The sequence below is a fragment of the Cnephaeus nilssonii genome (assembly GCF_951640355.1).
Source record: "Cnephaeus nilssonii genome assembly, chromosome: 17".
NCBI classification, from domain to species: Eukaryota; Metazoa; Chordata; class Mammalia; order Chiroptera; family Vespertilionidae; genus Cnephaeus; species Cnephaeus nilssonii.
The window spans coordinates 14,196,465-14,217,777 of record NC_137088.1 but is presented as its reverse complement, the minus strand read 5'-3'; the positions used below and the strand labels follow the sequence as shown (position 1 = coordinate 14,217,777).

General features: G+C 43.9%; 1 protein-coding gene across 2 annotated transcripts in view; it reads left to right on the top strand.

Annotated features, from left to right (window-relative positions):
* The window catches only part of TGFBR2 (transforming growth factor beta receptor 2), a 78,327-nt gene that overhangs the window by 30,322 nt on the left and 26,692 nt on the right, over positions 1–21,313 (top strand). For both annotated transcript variants that reach the window (XM_079795161.1, XM_079795162.1), the window contains exons 2-3: positions 5,766–5,934; positions 10,612–10,802. In XM_079795161.1, the coding sequence (XP_079651287.1) occupies positions 5,766–5,934; positions 10,612–10,802 (360 nt within the window). The remainder of the gene's footprint in view (positions 1–5,765; positions 5,935–10,611; positions 10,803–21,313) is intronic.

Genomic DNA, 21,313 nt, shown 5'->3' with positions numbered 1-21,313 from the left:
CTTAAATCAAACACTCATCCAGGTGTTGCTGTGAAGGGACTCTGTAATGTGAATACCAACTGCCATCAGTTGAACTTAAGAAAAATGTACCCTAGATAATGGGAATGGGCCTTATTCAATCGGTTGGAAAACCTGTGAGCAAAGCTGAGGTTTGAGGTTTCTTGGAGAAGAAGTTCTGCCTCAAAACTGCTGCATGGATTCCTGCCTGAGTTCCCAGCCCGCCCACCTGCCTTATCAGTTTCAGAGTTGCCAGCTTCACAATTGCACGAGCCAGTATACACTGCTGAATAGTGACTATCCAGCACTCCTGGGGGCTAACCATGTTCCCAAGGGATTCGTGCTTATTAACACTCATGGCTCCCAGGCGTAGTGAGTTCTGTTCACCAGTTGCCATGGATTATTCTATGAGATGCTGCCCTCAGTTGCATCAATTTTAGTGATCATGCTACAAAATATACTGTACAGCACTAAGCAAGACATCCAGAGGTGCTTGTGAAATAAGTGACTTCTTAAATGCCCCCCAAAACATGCTACAGAACAACAGTAGGTAGATGCATGAATTCAAAGATACACGAAAGCATTTCTGGCAAAGTGTGTGGGATTATTTTTGGAATCTTGAGATTTTACATAATTGTAGACTCTATGCCAAAGATATGGACTCAGTATTCCTATCCAAAATGTCTAGTATTTATCAGGAATAAATCTAACCCTTATTAGGCTGTTCACCTCTGACCTTCAGAGATAACAGGATCGTTTCAGAAATAGACACAGCTAAGCATTTGCTTGATTCATATTCTCAAGACCTGGAAACTCTGTCTCTTAGCAGTGAGCTTGGGGAAAATGTGCCCTAAAATGAGGAAGGCAGTATGACCTAGACTGAAGGTCTGGATGTAGTATTTCTCACGGGTTTGTTTGAAGAGAAGTGAAATGTGATGGGCCATGTGACACTATCATATGCTGCAAGCAGCTGCCCATGTCCACTTCCTTTACTGAATGACTTTCTGGGGGGCGGTGGGGTGGGGAGACATTCATATTGGAACTTTACAAATAGCTAATTTGCCTGTGATGGGTAGAAAATCCCCTAAAGATAGTCAGCTGCTCACAGAGGGTCTACAGACATGAAAATGCACTGCCTTAACATGAGAACATCATAGCTAAAGAGGCTTAGGGGAGTAAGTTAGCAACCTGAGGTGGAAGTAATTTTGAAGTTGGTTAGGGTTTGCTATAGGGTTAATTAGGTGGCTTTTGTTGTATTGTTTGGCTCCACCCCTGGCTATTTACAGGTACAGTTGTCCCTTGGTATCCTGGGGGTGTGGGATTGGCTCCAGGACTGCCCCCCGCCTTAGATACCAAAATCCATGGATGCTCAAGTCCATTTAACCTACACACATCCTCTCATATACTTTAAACTGTCTCTAGATTGCTTATAATACCTAACACAACATAAATGCTATGTACGTAAGTAGTCATATACTATATTATATAGGGGATAAGAAAAATGTCTTGTGTTTAGTACAGATGCAACCATGGTAGGCCTAGCTACATATCAGCAGCAAAGTAACTTAAAAAAATTTTTTCCCCAAATATTTCGCATCCGAGGTTGGTTGAATCCACAGATGCAAAACCTGTGGATATACAGGGCCAACTCTGCACTTACTTTATGCATTTATGCATTCCTTTGGCCTTACGAGCATTATGTATTAAACATAAAGATGTTTGATAAGTGAGGTCATGACAGTAACCTCTTCCTCTGTGGGTTGGAATGCACAGAAGCAATTCACCACCCCCTGCGCCCGCTGGCCCTTCACCCCATTCTGATGGGCAGTGTGCTGCTTAGCGAGTTATCTATCCCTCTTGAGGAATCTAGCAGTCTTCAACTGGGGCTTATGGACCTTTAAGGAATCTGTGAGCCAATCCTCTGAAATGATGAGCAAAAGTCTGTATGTACCTCTCTCCGCCCCCTGGCCCCAGAGTGAGTTCATAAAGCTTTTATCAAAATGAGGTGACCCCAACAAAGGTTAAGAGTAGCTTTATTCTCTACACTTAACTCTATCTCAGCAACACAGTTATTCACAAAGGAGAATACTGGCTTAAAGCAAAGGCTGGGTATTGACTGGCTGGAATTACAGGGTGGGGAGCCTCCCTAAGCCAACTAATAGTGAGTGGCGGGGCGGAGGAGGGGGGTGGAAAAAGCTTTCAAATGAAAACAAAGGCAGATCAAGATAAAAAGTCTGCTCACCTTAGCAGAGGTAGCTTTTACTGTCATAAAGAAAAAAAAATGAGGCCTCCTTGCTGGATACTTACCAGGTGGTACCTGATAACTTATGCGTCTTAACCAGCAGTAGGAGCTTAGCATCAATTCCCAGTGTACACCTTCCCCTGCCCCCTTTTGTCTCACCTCCAAGTTTGGAGTAGAGCTGGATGTTTGCCTTTTACTCAGAATTCAATGCAGAGGTCTTCTCTTTCTGGGCCTCACCTTGAGGCACATGGATCCACACCTGCCCATATCCAGGGGCCTGTTTGCACAGATTGTATGTAATGTGAGTGGTGCTCTCAGGCTGTGCAACTTGGTGACTTTTCTTTATTCTTCTTTCTCTTTTCCTTTTCTCCTTTTTCTTCCTCCTCCTCCTCCTCCTCCTCCTCCTCCTCCTCCTCCTCCTCCTCCTCCTCTTCTTCTTCTTCTTCTGATGGCTTTTTTTCTTCTTTTGTTTTGGTCTCTTCACTGTTGATTGTGTTTTGCAGGCATCAAATCCAACCCCCTTATACTTGTCACCACATCTGTGGCTGCCACTGCTGCGCCCAGCACCATCTCATCTGTTTGTATTTACCACCCCTAACTCCTGTCACTTTCCTCACACTTCTACCTTCTGTGAGGAAAGGATTGGACAGCCCCCAAAGGATGCATTGCCCCTGAGGTGTGAAAGTGCTAATCTCCTCGCTTTGGGTGCATGCTTTCCACAAGGAGTCATCCAAGCTTTATTGAGGGGCTCCCGCTTCATTGTCACACAAGTTGTATATGCCTTTGAATGGGGGGAGGGTTTTTTCCTCTCTCTGCTTTGTTTTGTGCTGGTTATGCTGCTTTTCAGGTAATTTTAGGTCAGGGGGTCTCAGCCTGGGTTTCACATGAGAATCATCCAGGCAGCTTCTAAAATTCCTGATGCCCAGGGGACCCTCCAGAATAATTAAATCATCTGGAATGGGACCGCTTCATTATTACTATTTTTAGATATGTTTTTATTGATTTCAGAGAGGAAGGGAGAGGAAGAGAGAGAGAAACATTAATGAAAAGAGAGAATCATTGATCAGCTGCCTCCTGCATGCCTCCTACTCGGTATTGAGCCTGCAGCCTGATTGGGAATCGAATAGTGACCTCCTGGTTCATGGCTCGACGTTCAACCACTGACCCACGCCAGCCGGGCATTATTGTTTTTTAATGTTCCCTAGGTGATGGATTCCAACATGCCTCCAAATGGATAGCCACTAATCTAGGCTAACATCCTAATGTGATGGGAGGCTGAATTCCAAGTCAGGGAGGCTTGATTTTATAGCTAAAAACAATAAGGCTTCCTCACCAGCAAATAGATGCTTATATTAAACATACTCTATTAAAAAGAAATCCAATACACCAAAACACGGCCTAACTTTTTTTTTTGCTTTGCCCATGCCTTGTAGGGAAACCTAAAGGGTTAAACTAATTATTTCACAAATGGATCCAAATCTAACGATTGCAGAAAAAACACACATATATTCATTGCTGCTTTAGTTCCAAATTTAACGCAAGGTTCAGAGAGCACTTCGGCCTATATTTTTAGCTAAGCATAGAGAATTTCAAAATAGTTTGTTACCTAAAAATACACTTCCTGAAGTGAACTTGAAGCCTGGGAGGGATGAATGGGTTTATTTTTTCTTCTATATTTAATGTTACCACAAGAAAGCAAACCTTGAATTTATATACGTCTATATTTTTAGAGACCCAGGAAACAGGTGCTATGTCCAAGTGACAAAGAGGGTTGAGTGGCAAAGTGTCGATGACAGAAATCTGATTTCACGGACATGGACTGTGGGAGGGCTTGGAAACTGCTTCTCTGTGTTTAGGCACGAGCATACTTAACAAGAGGAGGTGATGAGGAAGCTTTTCCAAGCGTGATCCCTGGGAGAAGCACACCTCCCATCTTCTTAACCAGCAAGGAGTGGTTAGTGCCACACCTGGTCTAGGTCAGCGGTCACCAACCCTTCGGACCTCACGGACCACCAGTGGTCTGCGGACCACCAGTTGGTGACCGCTGGTCTAGGTACTTGATCTTCCTTAGTGTCATGAAGTTCAGGTTGATTGACCAAATGCTTTCTAGCCTTGTCTCACTCGTCTCTCCAAATGCATGCCTTTAATTACCTTCATTGCCAATAGAAATGGATCTCTTTGAGGAAAATGCTGGGAAAGTGGAGTGTTATACATTATTGCCTCTCAGCATGCAATATGTGAGTTGCAAAGAATAATCTGCCTTCAATGTGTGATTGGTGGATATGAGTGGATATTGCACCCCCTAATATGGGGGAAGAACTTCTGTATTCTTTCCCTCTTGGTATGAAGGACCAAATGCAAACTTCCCATATTCATTTCTTTATGTATTCATCTCTTCACTCATTATTCAGTAAGTATTTTTTAATATCTTCTTCCATGCGACAGGCCCTCTTCTTGGCAGAGTATATAACCGTGGCAGATAAAGTCTCACAGAGCTTGCCTTTTGGTGGCTAGATTATAAGCATGTAAATGACCAAGTTGGATTGTGCAGGAGATGAAACGGAGTCTGGTCCTTGTTACTTGGGGGCTGCTATAAATGAAGAGCTCTCATTTAACCAGAGACCAGAAAGGTGACAAGAAGCCAAACCAAGGGACTAATAAGGAAAGGCCCAAGGAAGGAAGGAACTTGTCTTCTTCCAGGAATAGCCCATGTGCCCGCAAAATTAATGGGTAAGGAGTAAGAGGATGGGCGATGGAGGTGGTGGTGGCGAGGGATGAAGTCAGAGAGGTAGCAGACCCTTGAGGTGAACTCAATTTTCACTCGCCTGCAGGAATCCAGAGTCGTGGCAGTGTTTGGGATTGTTTCTAGGAGGCATTCTGTCCATGTTGGTTGAGCAACTGATTTTCCTCAAGGCAGAGCCAGTCCGTTGCAAGAAGTTCCCACAGCTCTTTCGGGTGCAGGTCAGGAACAAAATGGTCAAGTCCTGCCTCACCTACAATGTCTCCTGGGAGTAGCCAGCTCCCGTTCGCACTTCATGGCTCTGCTTCCTCTGTGACCTCTCTGCCCATCTGGGTGGTGACTCTTGTCCGGCTTCCACATCCTCTGTCTTTCTCTCTATTTTTGGGTTATCCTACCCTCATCTGTTTCCTTGACTGTCCACCCAGCTAAACTATAATTTCCCTATGGGTACTTTCCATTGTGCTCCCAGCACCCAGAACAATGCAATAGGCCAATCTAATCTATGTTTCTTGATGGGATGATAAGGTTTGTGTAGAAAGAGTGCCTTATGAAGTCATGGACAAAAGCAAGAAATAACTCAAAACTCCCCCCCACCCTGCAGTGGCTTACGTTAACAGATTGTAGAGGTGCAGGGAATGCTCATCTGATGTGAAAGCATTATTTCGTCTTTCTTCGTATTTATTTTTCTGACATCAGGTTCATTCGAAATTGCATAACATCATCAGGAATTCATTGGTAGGAATTCATTAGATAATCATTCAGTGTATCTTTCTTTTCCCTCCACAGTTAATAATGATGTGATGATCACCGAAAACAATGGTGCACTCAAGTTTGCACAATTGTGTAAATTCTGTGACGTGAGATCTTCCACCTGTGACAACCAGAAATCGTGCAGGAGCAACTGCAGTATCACATCCATCTGTGAGAAGCCCAACGAAGTCTGTGTGGCTGTCTGGTAAGGTTGCCTTGGAAAAAAATCTCTTCCCCCTTTTATAGTAACGCATGCTCGTGGTACATGGAGTCCCAGTGTCTTCATGCCCTAAGCGTAGACACAACCTATTTCCCTTTCTCTTAGACCATCTCTCTTTTCATTGTTAAATGTGTTTTCCAGAGACATTCTGTACATTTTCAAACACACACACACGTCTCTATGTGTGTGACAGTATATCAGATGACTTTTAATATTTGCAATAAATCTGGAGACACTTCCTTCTATGCAGGAGAAGAATATGACACTCTTCAACATTTAATGACACCCCCCCCTCCCCCATCCCTCTCAGTGACACCAGGGGCTTTGTTCTCCTGAGGCAGTCTCAGTCTCATTTTAAGGAAAAAGAGGAGATGAAAGGTTGGCTGTTGGAAGAGGGGAGCACCTGTCAAAAAGGGGAAGGTATTCTGGAACCAGAAAACAACCCATTCCTTAGTCAGAAGCATTGGCCATGTCGCTCACACCACCACTGGGCAATACACTACTTCTTTCTCTTGGATCAGCGCTACATAGTTCCCTTAGATCAGATTCCTTCCTCTCTCTCTCTCTCTCTCTCTCTCTCTCTCTCTCTCTCTCTTTCTCTCATCACTCCACCTTACCATACACACACACACACACACACACACACACAAGTGCACTCATAAAGTATCTGATTAATTCGTAGTTATAATTGGAAGTGTGAACAAGAGATAAAAGAAAAAGAGATCATCAAATAAGTCCCCATGTTATGCAAATGTTTACATTCATTAATGAAATACAACATATTCTCATGATTTGAATTTATTTGAATTCAGGTTATTAAGTAACCTATGTATCTCCTGACCAGTTGCAAATGAGAATGTAAACCCACATATCTCCCCCTCCCTTTTTGGGAATGAGTCTTTTGGACTTTCTCCTAACCACATATAGTTAGCCTTGATGATAGAGCAATCTAAAAACCTTGCAAATTTCTCTACATACGGGGGGATGAACTTGTTCCCTAAGAACTAAAGGAATGTTAACAGCACAGACCTGCCAGGACAGTTTGCTGTAGCTGCCAGCTTCATTCATGTCCAGTTCTGAGAAGTGCTTTTGAAAAAAGGATTCTGACAAAGACTGTGTGGAGAAGAAAGGGACCAGCATTGGAGGTTTAGAAAGTGTGCCGTCCGAAGAATGGCCGAGGCAATTAGACATGGTTCCAGGAAAGAAAGGACGAGGGTTCTCTTGAGAGATACTGAAGGACATGATATCTCTTGTGATAGCTCAAGTAGGAAGTATAGCGAACATTTTCTTTGTAATGCTGAAGGGCAGGAGGAGAGACTATGAAGTTTACAAGGGGACGGACTCATGCTCGGTACATACTTCAACATTTTCACAATCATGATTTCCTATCAGCAGAGCCGACTTCCTCCTCTGGGAGAGTCAAAGTTCAGGAGGGGCTGGATGCCTGGCAAGTCTAGTGCAGGCAAGACTGAGACACCCGCCTGATGACCCCAACGCTTCCTTCTTCACTATGCTTCTCCACTTATGGTCTGTACCCAAGTATCACGGCGGTGTGAGCTGACTTCTGCTAATGAAGAAAAAAAAAATAGGCTTTTTTAATTAGGATCTTTTTCCCTGACTCACAGTACAAGTCTGAATGATTGATTGTGAATCAAGCCACCGGAATAGAGGCTTTACTTGTCTCAGAAAATGGGAATGTGTGGGGGAGAGGAAGCTTGCTGTCTCCACCACGTCCCAGCTGTGAAGCCAGTACTGAAGAGTGAGCCTCACTTTTACCTGTCTTGGTAAAGACACACACTCGTGATGAGGAGAAAGGCACATGCAGTGGGTGCTGTGCTATACCCCCCTCCTCCTCCTCAGCACCGAGGCACTCACCCCATCGGCCTCTGGAGCTTTGGCTGCTAAAGGCCCACCCTAGTCCCTCCTGGGGACTCCCTGGCACTGAGCAGAACTGCTGCATTGGAGGTGGGCTTTTCCTCAAGTTTGGCCCCTCTTCCTGGGCAGCCCGCATCCTAGATCTGATTGATGCATGGGTCCAATGCCTGGCCACTTTGCCTCAATATGGGACAGCTCTGATGGGCCATCCCAGCTTTACAGCTCCTGAGGGATCAGCTGAGTCCTTTATTTGCAACCTGCATTGCGGTTCAAATCCTCCAGTGTGCAGGTCACTTACAGGTGCCTGTCCAAAAACCTCCTGCACAGAAACCTCATAGCCTCACTGTCTGTTTCCAGGGAACCCAAACCGGGGAAGGGGGCTGTTTTAGAAACAGTCACACATGGAAACTGAAAGCCTCTACCATGATAGGGCGTGCATGCCAAGGCCTTATCAGTTTTAGTGTTTTTTCATTCATGCATTGAGTCATTCATTCATTTAATGTCAACTGTGCACCCATTTCATGTAAAATGTTCAAGTTCTTTCCAAGAAGAGAAATATATTGGAACCAAAATGAATTTCATGACGGTGGTTCTGCTTTCCAGTGGTGATTGACAAACTCTTCAATTGCTCAGAGCAAATGTTGCTGGACAAAGACATCTATTTTTTTTTCCCATCGTGTTTTCCCTTCCTATGTTCATCTGCATCCCAAGATAGTTTGCAAAGTGAACTCTGCTGTCAGAGAGAGCAGTGTTACAGGACTGAGTGGAGAAAGCAGCTGAGGACTTCACCCAGACTCAAGTACTGTATTGAGTTTCCTCTCTGTGATTTTAGTTCCCTAGGAGCTAGGAGGTGGGAAGCAAGAGGCTCTGAAGGAGATGCCCAGTCATTGCCGAGGGGCTGTCCTCACAACTCCTTCCTCATCCCATTCCTTGACCCCTAGAAGCTTCACAACAAAGAGACACCATGCTTTTCCCTGGGAGCAGAGTGGACTCAATGTGCCTTTCTATCCATCTACACACACATGCACGCGTGTTTGCAACACTCACACACTCACAGACACAGCTTTGGGGGAAAGGAGGTGATCTAGTTTCAAGGCCACCATTTCTGCTAAGACTTTCCAGTAACCTTGGGTTAAGGGTGGGCATATTTTCCAATGGACATATTTGTTGTGTGATTGTGCCAAGACAAGTTTCATTGAGTTCCCTGCTACCACCCTGGAGGGAAGGTTCCGATGGTTGCTCCCCCTCTAACAGTGGGGACCTGCGTAGCAAGGCCTTGCTTCTGTTGCTCCTGCTGGAGTGTTGTTAGTTCGAGGACCATTGATGTGTTTCACAAAGTGGCACACCTGCTTCTGCCGGAGTCGCCTCTGGATGTCACAACCATGACTCCATTCCAGCCTCACCCTCATCCCTACTCCCTTATCCCCTCGTTCACACACTGTTCTTTAGTGTCCTTGAATTAAGCCCTAAGCCAGCAGGGGATTAGTCAAGTTGCAGTTTCCCTATGGTTATGGGCCCACTTCTTTTCAGGGGAAAACTGTCTTAACAGCTTCACGCTTCCAGCCTGCCTCCCATTTTCCTTGCTGTGAGCACTGAGTTTTTTGGGGGTGTGGGGGTTGATTGGTGAGTGTGTACTAGTGTATGCTGGCACATATGCACTCATATGCATGCACTCAGAATCCTTCCCAGGGAAGATTACATGTGCTGACTGGACCTATCATGTCATTTAAGGCCTGATTTCCCCTCCAGATTTAGAGACTACTGTTTAAGACAACAGCTATTTTGCATCTGAAAAGGGGAAGATGGAAGGAAGGATATCAGACCAACGCAGTCACCCAAGATGGCAGGGTTTTGAGGGGAGCAGAGGGAAGCAGGCAGAGAAGCAATGCACTTCCAAGGAAGCCAGAGGTTGATTTTGGCTTCTGCAGTTATTATAGCGGGTATTAATCATGTCATTATTAGATGCAATGTACACATAGAACCAATTGAGCACTTCATAGGACCCAAGCAAAATGTGAGAGAGTTGCTGAGCCCGTAGCTGAGTTAGGCTCCCAATATGTGATGGAAAGGAACACAAAATGTAGACACAATTGATTTATATTAGCGTGAAATATTTCACTAAACTGTAAGTGAAGAACATCTTTCAGGTCTTTCCCGTGGGTTTTAGTCCTCCCCCTTTCTGTTCCTTTCTGTAATTCAATTCTGGAACCTGCAGTTCTTTGTCTAGGAGGTATCTTCCGTTTTCTCAGCACAGCCAGCTGCTGACATGGAACATGCCTTCACTCATGGTGCCCAGCAAACATGGAAAGAGGAACCGCCACTACTTCCCCAGACATGCCCTTTGAGAAGACGTTAGCTAGACAGACCCTGGTTCTGCCCAGTAACCTAGAGATGCCATGTGAGCCTGGCAGCACACTCAGGATGGAAGGTTTGAAATCAGCCTGGGGACTCAGCAGTCTTCTGTTTCCTGTGCCTTCCCCTTTAACGACTGAATTAAGACAGTGTGCCAACCCCTCTGACAGGAGAGCCCCTGAGGTAAACGCTCATGTTTGTGATCATCAGTGGGCTTGGAGAATAAGCAAAGGGAAAACTGAAATGAGTAGAGAAAGCACGGGGGACCATAGGCAACCTGTTGATGCTGCAAAACAGGAGCCAGCTGCCCTTCTGAGAAACAACTTGATGAAGGAAATACATTCCAGATTGCTTTTCTGTCCAGAGACCCCATTCATCCATTCTCTCTTTCTCTACTCCCCATCCCTGCTCCACCTATGAAACTCTGCACCCAAGGAGGAAAAACGACGAGAACATAACACTGGAGACGGTCTGCCATGACCCCGCGCTCGTCTACCATGGGTTTGTTCTTGAAGACGCCGCTTCCCCGAAGTGTATTATGAAAGAGAAGAAAATGGATGGCGAGACTTTCTTCATGTGTTCCTGTAGCACGGATGAGTGCAATGACAACATCATCTTTTCAGAGGGTGAGTTTCCTTCCCTTGATGGCTTGGAGCCTGACTTCCTCTGGGCTGATTTCTCGGGCCCCTGGTCTGCAGTCTCAGAGGACAGTTCCTCCTCCTCTGGCTGGTGCTGGAGAGTGAGTCTATGGTGGAAGGAGGTGCTTATGGAGCAACAGGGTCAGGTCTGGTCCTTATCAAATCTGAGTCATAGGGTCCACATTATTATTTGCCTTGGACCAATAGTTTCCTTTCTCCAAAGTACAGCATGACCGGAGAATGTGCTAGAAAAGCAGATTCTGGGGCCCTAGCCCAGACCCACTGAATCAGAAACCCTGGGTCCTGGGCCCAGCAATCTGTGTTTTAACAAACCTTTCCAAGTGATTCTGATCCAGCTAAAAATTTGAGAACTACTAGATTGGAGGAGGCTGTTTGACACTGGAGGGGACTTGCTTTGAACGAACTCCAGTAGTTTAGTGTACATACTCCTAGGATTTGTCTGTCTAAAGGGTAGTTATTATTGGTCCCATGTGAGAAAAGAACTAAAATGCAGAGGGAAAATAATGAGCCAAGGTTTACCCATGGAGACAGGATAAGACTCAATTAAATTGTTCAGCATTCACTCAGCTTGAAAGAAGGGTACACGCTATTCCCTCAATTAAAAAACCAACAACACCCTATTCAATGATTTTAATTATAAAAGCAGTATATCCTTATCAAAAATTCAAACAATCCAACAACATGCAAAATTTTAAAATTAAAAGTACATTCACCTCATCCCCTCACTCCCAACTCATCAGCTACTCAATACTGAGAGCTTATGGGAAACACATGTTTCTCTGACATTCATTCATATAATCCCTGCAGCCTTTCTCCCTTCCCTGTCTTCCTCCATCAATGCATCTGTCCTCTGTCCATCCATCTACCCATCCCATCCACTCATCCATCTTTCAGGGCAAATAGTTGATCAGACTATAAATATTATTGGGCAACATTTTTTTTAGCCAACCACTTTTACTTCTCCTTCTAAAGAAGATACACATACAGATACACTGCACACCTTTAATTCCATAATATGGATTACCTTCTCTGACTGACTGAATCATTTCCATTGGGATGATTTAGGTGTCTCCAGTTTGTCACTTAATGCTACAGTGAATTCTTTTGTAAGCTCATCTTACACATGTATACTATTAATATTTCTGCAAGCTAGATTTCTAGAAGCCAAGTTTCTGGATCAAAGTTATGAACATTTTAAATATAGTAACCACGACTAAATTGTTCTCCTTCTAAAAAAGATACCTGAGCATATGGATTTTCATTTACCTTATCCAACAATTATAAGCCTTTTAATTTTGCCTGTCTGATAGTGAAAATGATATTCTCTTGGTTTTAGGAATGTAAATTCAGAGTAGGAACAGGTTATTAACCCAAAATAGATCTGATTCTATAAAAATTCCTTTTGGAACACAAGTGCTACGTCTGCACACTCCCTGTGTGTGTCCCAATGATGCAGACCCATCTCCTTTCCTCTGTGTCCTTGACCTCCTGCTTGTTCCCCTCTCTTCCTGTCCAGCTTCCCACTTATGCCAGCTTCTCAGTTCATGAAGGCAGGCATGTACATTTTTATCAGTAACACTTATAAATCACTCCTCCCTCCTACTTTCTCATTGTATAAACACACCATTTTTCTCACTTTCCTTATGTCATTTGAGTTAGGAGGGAAGATATAACTAGATTAAATCACACAAAGGCATGTTAACACCTGATATCCTGGCTTAACATGTCAATGTCCTCCAAGTACTTCACTTAAAAAAAAAGTTATTGTTGAAAGTATTATATGTCCCTTTCTTCCCCCCGCCCATTGACCTCTTCTAACAGTTCACTTTTTAAAAAAAAAGTCCAGGTTAAGCTAAAGGAATTAAGATTTAAGAGTAGAATATCCAGACATGTTTACTCTCATCTGTGAAAGTATTTTTCTCCTTTTGCATACTGGCTTGCCCATAATGGAAGAGTTTATTTCATCTCCAAAAGACAAAATGTGATAAATAACCTGCAAGTTGGATACATATAGTACTATAAGCTTTTAAGATATTAGTGACTTCAGTTTTCAGTGTGTTTCAACTCAGGTGATAATCACGGGCCCACATTCACATATTTTCCCTCTTATTCATTATCAGACTATTTCCTTATGATGTGAGATAATCACCCTAAAGGCAGTTTCTCACTGTACAACTCAAGAGATCCAGTGCAGCTGATGACTCAGATGTCTGGGTGATTTCGGAATCTTTTAACACGTTTCCAGGGTTGTTTGCATTAGTCTTCTAAAATGTTCTAGGGGTGTTTCCTTTTTCAAAAACATCTCTATTCTCCACAGTGGGATATTTCCCCCCCTGCCTAAACCAGCAACATTTTAGGATCCATTTCTCCTCTTTTTTATACTAAAAAATAAAAACTGGAAGTCCAAGCCAAACAAGATGATGAACACAACATCTCTGGTGGATCTTACACTGTATTTTTTAAAATATGTATTTTTATTGCTTTCAGAGAGGAAGGGAGAAGGAGAGATAGAAACATCAACAATGAGAATCATTGATCAGCTGCCTCCTGCATGCTCCTACTGGGATTGAGCCATGTGTGGCATGTGCCCTTGAGCGGAATCGAACCTGGGACCCTTCAATCTGCATGCCAACACTCTATCCACTGAGCCAAACTAGCTAGGACTCTTACACTGTATTTTTATTAGCATAGTACTCTGGTCTCATTGCCAGATTTCTGACCTGCAAACGCAATGGATGATAATTACTTACATCATCTGGTTTCTTAAGTAAGGGAAAAAAGGTTAAGCCACAGTTTTGTTTTTTAAATTGTAAATCTTTACTTTCCATGCTGTGATGTGTGATAGCTCACATTCAGAGAGAATGTATTGTTGCTGTGTAAGGTGCTCAGACCTTTCCATGGCATGGCCTCATTGAATCTCAGAGCTACCTCATGAAACAGGCACTGGTAGCATCCTCATCCCATGAGTGAGAAAGCAAAGCTCAGAGAACGTGAACACTTTGTCCAGAATCACATGGCCAGTGGGTGGCATAGGTAGGATTTATAATGGGTTATGTATGAACAAATCTATGAGGGTCTTCTTTCCTTCCTTCTCCCCTTCTTTCTTCCCTCCAACATTCAGCAAGTCCTTGGAAAGCGGTATATCCCCAGGCTTACACTCTTCATGTGTTTGTGAGGAATGATGTTTATAAATGATGGCCAGCAGGCTGCTCGCACCTTGTGAGGAGATCATGGTCTCCTCAATAAAATCATCTCCCCATCTAAGCCATTTTTAAGCTGTTTGTCCTTGGGTGAACTAATTCACCTTAGACTTCCCCTCTGAAAAAAAATGCGGATAGAAATAGTGCTCAATTTCAATAGGGTTTTTGTGAAGATAAATGAGCTTATTCATGTAGGATCTTAGAATAGTACCTGGCACAGAGCTAATTATTCAATACATTTTGGCTGTTACTATTGTTCTTCTGGATTCAAATGGACGAGGAGCTTTATAGCAACCTCATGTCATATTCTCTTCCTTCCTGAAAGCCTTCAGGTGAGTTATGTTTGATGCCACCCACCATAACAACATTTCTGTGAACCTCGGTGAGGTGCTCACTGTCAGGAATGTGGTTGAGGAAGCTCTTTAGTGCATTGCATTGCTGTCTTCCTGAGAAGCCAGGAGAAATGCCGCTCAGCTCCCGGCCTCAGAAAGATGGCTCCCTCATGAGGACCTATTTGCATCGGAACTTGGGGACACTTGGAAGCATGCAGAGCAGGGGCCAGCAAACGTCTCTGATGGAGGACCTGGCAATAAATATGTTTGGCTTTGCAGGCCATGGAGTCCATGCTGCAGCTACTCAGCTCTGCCGTTGAGGCGGCCATGGACCGTATGTAAACAGTTGGACGCGGCTGTGTTCCAATAAATCTTGACTTACAAAACCGGGCTTCAGGCCAACCCCTGATGTAGATGGTCATGTTTTTTTGTTTTGTTTTGTTTGTTTTGTATTTCTCCCTTCGATACAAACTACCAGAAAAGCTTAAAGTCCAATTTAAGTCATGCTCCTAGCAAGTTTGTGAGCACACATTTGTATACTGTTACCATCCCTGCTTGCCTGTTTTCCTGCATTTATCTCCCATTTGTCTTGATCCCAGCTCCTTCTGTCTTCCTTTACTATTACGTTTCTCCATAGGTTGCATGTGATTTTTCTTTTTTCAAAAAGATGGAAATGGGGGAGGAGGACGGGAGCATCCTGGAAGAGGTTGATGGGGGGATAAAAAGAGAACCTATGTAACATTTTCAACAATAAAGATGAAACAAAAGAAAGATGGAACTATCAGCAACTATATCAAGTACATCTATGCAACTTAGAAACCAGGACTCTGGAAACCGCTCTGACTCAAAGTTCAACGGATGGGGTTAAATGGAGAAGCAGACCGTCAGATGTAGGCTGTCACCCAGGGTGTGTTCCCCGCTGACCTGCGGGCTGCGTGCAGGCGTTCCGTTAGCGCGCTCTCTAACCGGAGAAGTTGAGGGAGGGGAGACGAGGACTTCTAGTAGCCACAGAGTTTCGTTCCTTCCCCTCTCATTGTAAGAATTTCTTTTAAATGAAAACAGCCTCTCTGGTTTGCAAGCCTAACTCTGGCAGGAAGACAAATGATTTTTTTTACAGTATCAGACACGCGGTTTCCTGTCTGTGTTTAACTTGCGAGCAGAACATCTCAGCCAGCTGGTTCCCCGTGGACCTACTGTGACCTTAATAACGTTGCCTCCTGCCATCCAGCAAGCCCACTCTGTGTATTGATCTCACGGCCGGTGCACTTGATTGACTCGTATTGGTTTCGGAGTCAGGGAAGGCTTGGAGGGAGGTGCGGCTCCTTTCCTCTCAAATCTCATTGTTGTGTTTGCTTCACTCCGGGACCAGGGAGCTGGCTCCCTGAGTAACTCCTGGTTCTTGCGTGTAAGAAACGAGAAGCATAAGTGGTGTTTTGGCAGGTCGGGGAGTTCTGGGTGTGCAGCCTTGGAGCCGTGCACCCGCTACTCAAAATAGCTGTCTCGCCAGCTGTGCATTTTTGTTTCGAGAGAAACAAACCAGATTTACTTTCTGGTCTAAATGCAGAAGAAGAAAAAAAAATAAGAGTGGAAGTATGGTTGTGCAGAGTTGTTAGCAGAGGAGGAAAATGATGGATTCAAGTCAGTAGTCTCATTCCTGGGAAGAGAAATCAGCCATTGGTGGGATGACTCACGCCCGCGGGTCCTTGGGTTGTGAATGAGTGCCCTTAGAAAGCCTCCTCGGAATCCGTGAATTCGGCCCGTGTCTGGCCAAGAAAATAATGAAAAGTTGTACGTGCCAGAGGCCACTGTGACGCAGTCCAGGGAAGCTTAGGGAATGTATTTGTAGTGACTTCAGGCAACTCAGTGGCTTTTGTAGATTTTTATTTTCCTAAGCAGCAAAGTAAACAAGGTGCTCCGAGGCCAGATGTGGCTGCTGGTTATGATTAGTTCTGCTCTGGAACCTCATTCTGATGTGAATCAAGGCAGAGCGGAATGACGAAGGACCCTCGGCCTGGCATCCCGTCCACAGGTTGGATGTAACGGGTGGGCCAATGAGGCTGGCATTGCTCTGAGGCTGCGGTGATACATCCATACATCCACACGTCCAGTTTCTCATCTCTCCCCGAGCCCCCTCCTCGTGTTCTATCAACAACATATGGATGGGTGACGGTGAAAAGGGTCGAGGGAGACTCTTTGCTACTTGACAAGTATGGCAGTGCCCCTCCGGTGGAAAAACACCAGGGAGCTGGCCAACCACTGTGAATCTGACTTTCATTTCCGCCCATACTACACTTCAGAGGGCGTGTTTACCACCAGCCGGACATCTGGCCGACTAGCTTTTGGAAAAAACCTTTTCTGGTTTGCAAATCACTCCTGCATGTTGCTAATTATGTAAGATTTCAAATTTACCAGCAACAATTATGCCTTTAAAAATATATAATATTAACTTTTCAAGAAACAATTAATATTTGCTTTTCTACTTTTGAAAAATATATACCTCCTGTTACCTTATTAGGATATAGCTAGTTCCGATGTCAAGAACAATTGATCCTACATTCAGTCATTAAAGTTCTTTCCATTCCTTCCATTGTCCGGTCCCAGCGTATTTAAAATAAGCATGTCGTCTGTCAGGCTGGAGTTGTTCCCTACCTTGGCCGCAGGTTTGAAACACCTGATAAGCTTTAAAAACTACTCATTAAAGGGTCTTAGTCCTGCAGTTTTGGACTTAATTGGTCCGAGGCCTTGTATCGGGATTTTAAAAAACCACAAAAACTTCCCAAGATATTTTAATATGCAGCCAATGTTGGGAGACACTGGACTCAAGACAGTTTGTTCTGCCAAATCTTTTTGTATTTTTCAGCATGTTCCCCATATAACCTGAAAAAGGATGGTGGCAATTAGAGAATGCCAGCCACCACAGGAAGTAGCTGAAATTTGCTTTCTAGGTTAAAGGAGGGGAAAACAAGCAAACAAAACACCCGTATTACCAGACCCCTGAGGAAGAATAAGATTCTTTTTTTTAAATCCTCACCCATGGATATTTTTCCATTGGTTTTTAGAGAGAGTGGAAGAGAGAGGGAAAGACAGAGAGAGATTTCAAATGGAGAGAAACACATCCATTGGTTGCCTCCTGCATGAGCCAGGGCCAGAGAGGAGCCTGCCACTGAGGTACATGCCCTGGACCGGAATCGAACCCGGGACACCTTCGGTCCCCAGGCCAAGGCTCTATCCACTGAGCCAAACTGGCTAGGGCAAGAGTGAGATTCATTAATGTAAGCTATTACTGTGCTTGTCACAGTTAACAGTTACTTCAGGAGAGGCCAAGGACCTCATCGAGAATAGGTATGTGAGGTTTTAGAATTGATGAAATGATACACTGACGGGCAGGCACATTTTAAACCTGAACGCATGGCTGAAAGGTTGGATGCTCCTGTCCTGGCAAAGATGGGGTGGGGCGGCGGCTGGTGGGCAGTGTGTGTAGTTGGAGGAGGTGAGACCCTCAGGTGGGAGGGAATCGTGGCAAGCTGTGGTTCCCGTGGAAAGCCCGTAGAGAAGTCAGAACATGTTTTGGTGACCTGACAGGTATTGATAGTGTGAGTCATCAATGGGCATTTTCTTAAGCCGGCTAGTCTCCCTATTGGAGAAGATACTGAAAACACTTAAGAACTCTATCTCTGCTTTCTGGTTTCCTGAGAACATGAAGGACCCCTAGACACAGTACAAGATATAATCTAGAAAAAGAATTGAAGAATTGGGGCATCCTAACAAAACCCCACCTTAGTGGTTCAGCAGACTATAACACTGAGAAGAAAATGAAAAAAAATTCCAGCTCCAAAGAACATCTATCAGGCCAAGGCACTGTCCCTGATGGAACGGACATTCATAAGACATGGCGTTATATCATGGGCAAAGCCTGGCCCATTGTCAGCTCTCTGATGGTATTAGTTGCCCTCCTTCTAAAACCAAAGCCATGGAAGTAGCAAGAATCCATGTCCCCAGGGGTAACACGAAGGTTGATGAGCAGAGTGGAAGGAATGCTTAGCACAGCAGAGACACAATCTGGGTTTTCATTGCCTGGAATGGCCAGTAATACGAAGCAACAGATAAATGTAAAGTGAGACATATAGATTTAAACAGTCAATTGTAGAGGGGCAGCTCACGAGAAAGCTGGCTGGGCAACTGTTCATGATAAAGACCCAGGGGCTTACAGGTGAGTCAAGGTCATCCTGAAATCGGGGTGATCTGGCCGAGAGAATCAAAACAGAACAGCAGAACAAACAAACCAGCAGTCATCTTACACTGCACTCATTGGAAGGAGCCCACTGTAATCTATGCCGCAAGTCTTATAGCTGGGTCTAGCGAAACGACATGGAGGATCTTGAGTAGCAAGAATGATTTCAGAGAACAGATCACTTTAGACTCACAAAAGGACATGGCACGGATTGGGCACCTGCTGTATGCTGGGCTGGCAGACTTTAGGGTCTGACAAATAATCAGACTTCAGAGTCTGATACACATGTCTTTTGAAAAGTGATTGAAGGAAACGGGTGTTCAACCGGAAAAGGAAATGATTTAGAGAAATGGGCTAAATGCCCACCAGGAGTTTAAGAGCCGTCTCACAGAATAAGGAATCCTTTTGTTGTCTCTTGTCTTACAGCAGTGGTTCTCAACCTTTCTAATGCTGCGACCCTTTAATACAGTTCCTCATGTTGTGGTGACTCCCAACTATAAAACTATTTTCGTTGCTACTTCATAACTGTAATTTTGCTACTGTTAATGAATCATGATGTAAATATCTGTGTTTTCCGATGGTCTTAGGCTCTACAGCAGCGGTTCTCAACCTGTGGGTCGCGACCCACAGGTTGAGAACCACTAGCAGGGTCGCCGAATATTCCCGAAGAGGTTGTCATATCAAATTAGACTACGTGTAAGACCCTTTTGTTGGGGAGAGAGGTAGGAAGGAAATAAAAAATATCGGAAAACACAGATATTTACATTACGATTCATTAACAGGAGCAAAATTACAGTTATGAAGTAGCAACGGAAATAATTTTATGGTTGGGGGTCACCACAACATGAGGAACTGTATTAAAGGGTTGCGGCGTTAGAAAGGTTGAGAACCACTGTCTTAGAGAGCAGCAAGAAAGCCATTATGCGGACGAACAGGAAGGTTGCATATGACTTAACATAAAGAATAACCTTTCGAATAGCCCAATGTTTAGAATTAGTTTATCCTAATAGACCTGCAGCTAGATCTGTTGGGATTAGATTTTGGGATGATTTACAGAGGAGTGGGGTCCCCTTGCAATATTTCAGCCAGACGTTTTATCTCTCTCTCTCTCTCTGGAATTATTCCTGAAGAGGTTGTCATATCAAATTAGACTACATGTAAGACCCTTTTGTTGGGGAGAGAGGTAGGAAGGAAATAATGTAAGGGAGACTGCAGGATGAGCTGCAAGAGGTGGGGTTTTGAAATATGTATAATTGGAATAAAACAACCATATGAACTGGAGGGAAGCATCTTCCATCATTCTGGGGGAACAATATTCCCAGTCTCTGTCTGGAATGACAAACAGTCCTGTCAATGGGCTGGAGGTTAAATTAAATTCTGCATGCCCAGTGAGCTCACTGTCCTTCTGTTGTTTAATTAAAATGGTTTTTTCATTGTTTGCCTGAATTTAATTGTTTGCTTTTTATTGAGATGATGGATGGGGAATCATATCTCATTCTACACTCCTCCAGAGGTTCCTTTGACTAGAAAATTCTCAGGCACCATTTCTCATTGGCTTGCACTGAATGCAAGGGCTTTGCAAGCAAGTCCATTACAGCTTTTCTTTGCAAGAGGGAAACATCTCTGTGGCAGAGCACCAAGGGGCTTATTCCATGTTTGCTAGAGCCGTGTTTCTCAAACTTCACCGCGTAAATGAACCGACTAGAGAACTCTTTAAAGTGCAGATTCTGGTTCAGCAATTTGGGTCAGGGCTGAGAGTCCATTTGTCATAAATTCCCCGGTAATGCCTGCTGATGCTGCTGGTCTGGGGAGCACACTTTGAATAGAGGGTGTCAAAAGATTCTTTCTGGACCATGCCACCAAAATTTTTAAAGATGCAGAAAATGGTGATAAAATATTGGAATTCCTGAGTATGAGATATCTATGTATCTGTATCTGTATATTTATATCTGTATCTATATCATCTATATATCTATATCTATATCATCTATATCTATAGTCCCAAAAATATGTATACACATTGAATAATTATAAAGGCAGTGTTTATTAAAATATATTTCATTTTCAAAATTGAGCTATCAGCTGTTAAAAGTATATATTTTGGGTGGACACCCTGTATATTTAATGGCTTGGGGTATGTGCATGTGTGTGTGTGTGTGTGATGGGGCAAGAACAGAGGAAAGCAGATAAGGATATGAAATGTAACAAAATAAAGAGGCAGTTTGTTTTGCTCCTTATGAAATCCTTAATCTTTCTCGGAAGGGATCCCAGCATGTCCGCCTGGTGAGTGCTGTGACTCAGCATCGCTTCCTCTGTATGATCAGTGAACATACTCAGAACATATCCAGTAAATATTTAGGAGATATCAGTACTGTTTATCTTTTCTTAAAACTTTTTTTTTTAATTAATCTTCACCCGAGGATATTTTTTTCATTGATTTTTAGAGAGAGTTGAAAGGAGGGAGGAGGAGAGAGAGAAACATTGATGAGAGAGAGGCATATCTATTGGTTGGCTCCCACACACACTCTGACCAGGGCCAGGAATTGAACCTGCAACCCAGGAACGTGCCCTTGACTGGGAATCAAACCCGTGACCTTTATGTCTGCAGGCAGATGCTCTAACCTCTGAGCAAAACTGGCTAGGGCTGATGTTTTAAGATTCCACATATGGTGAGATCATGCAATATTTGTCTTTCTCTGATTTATTTCACTCAAC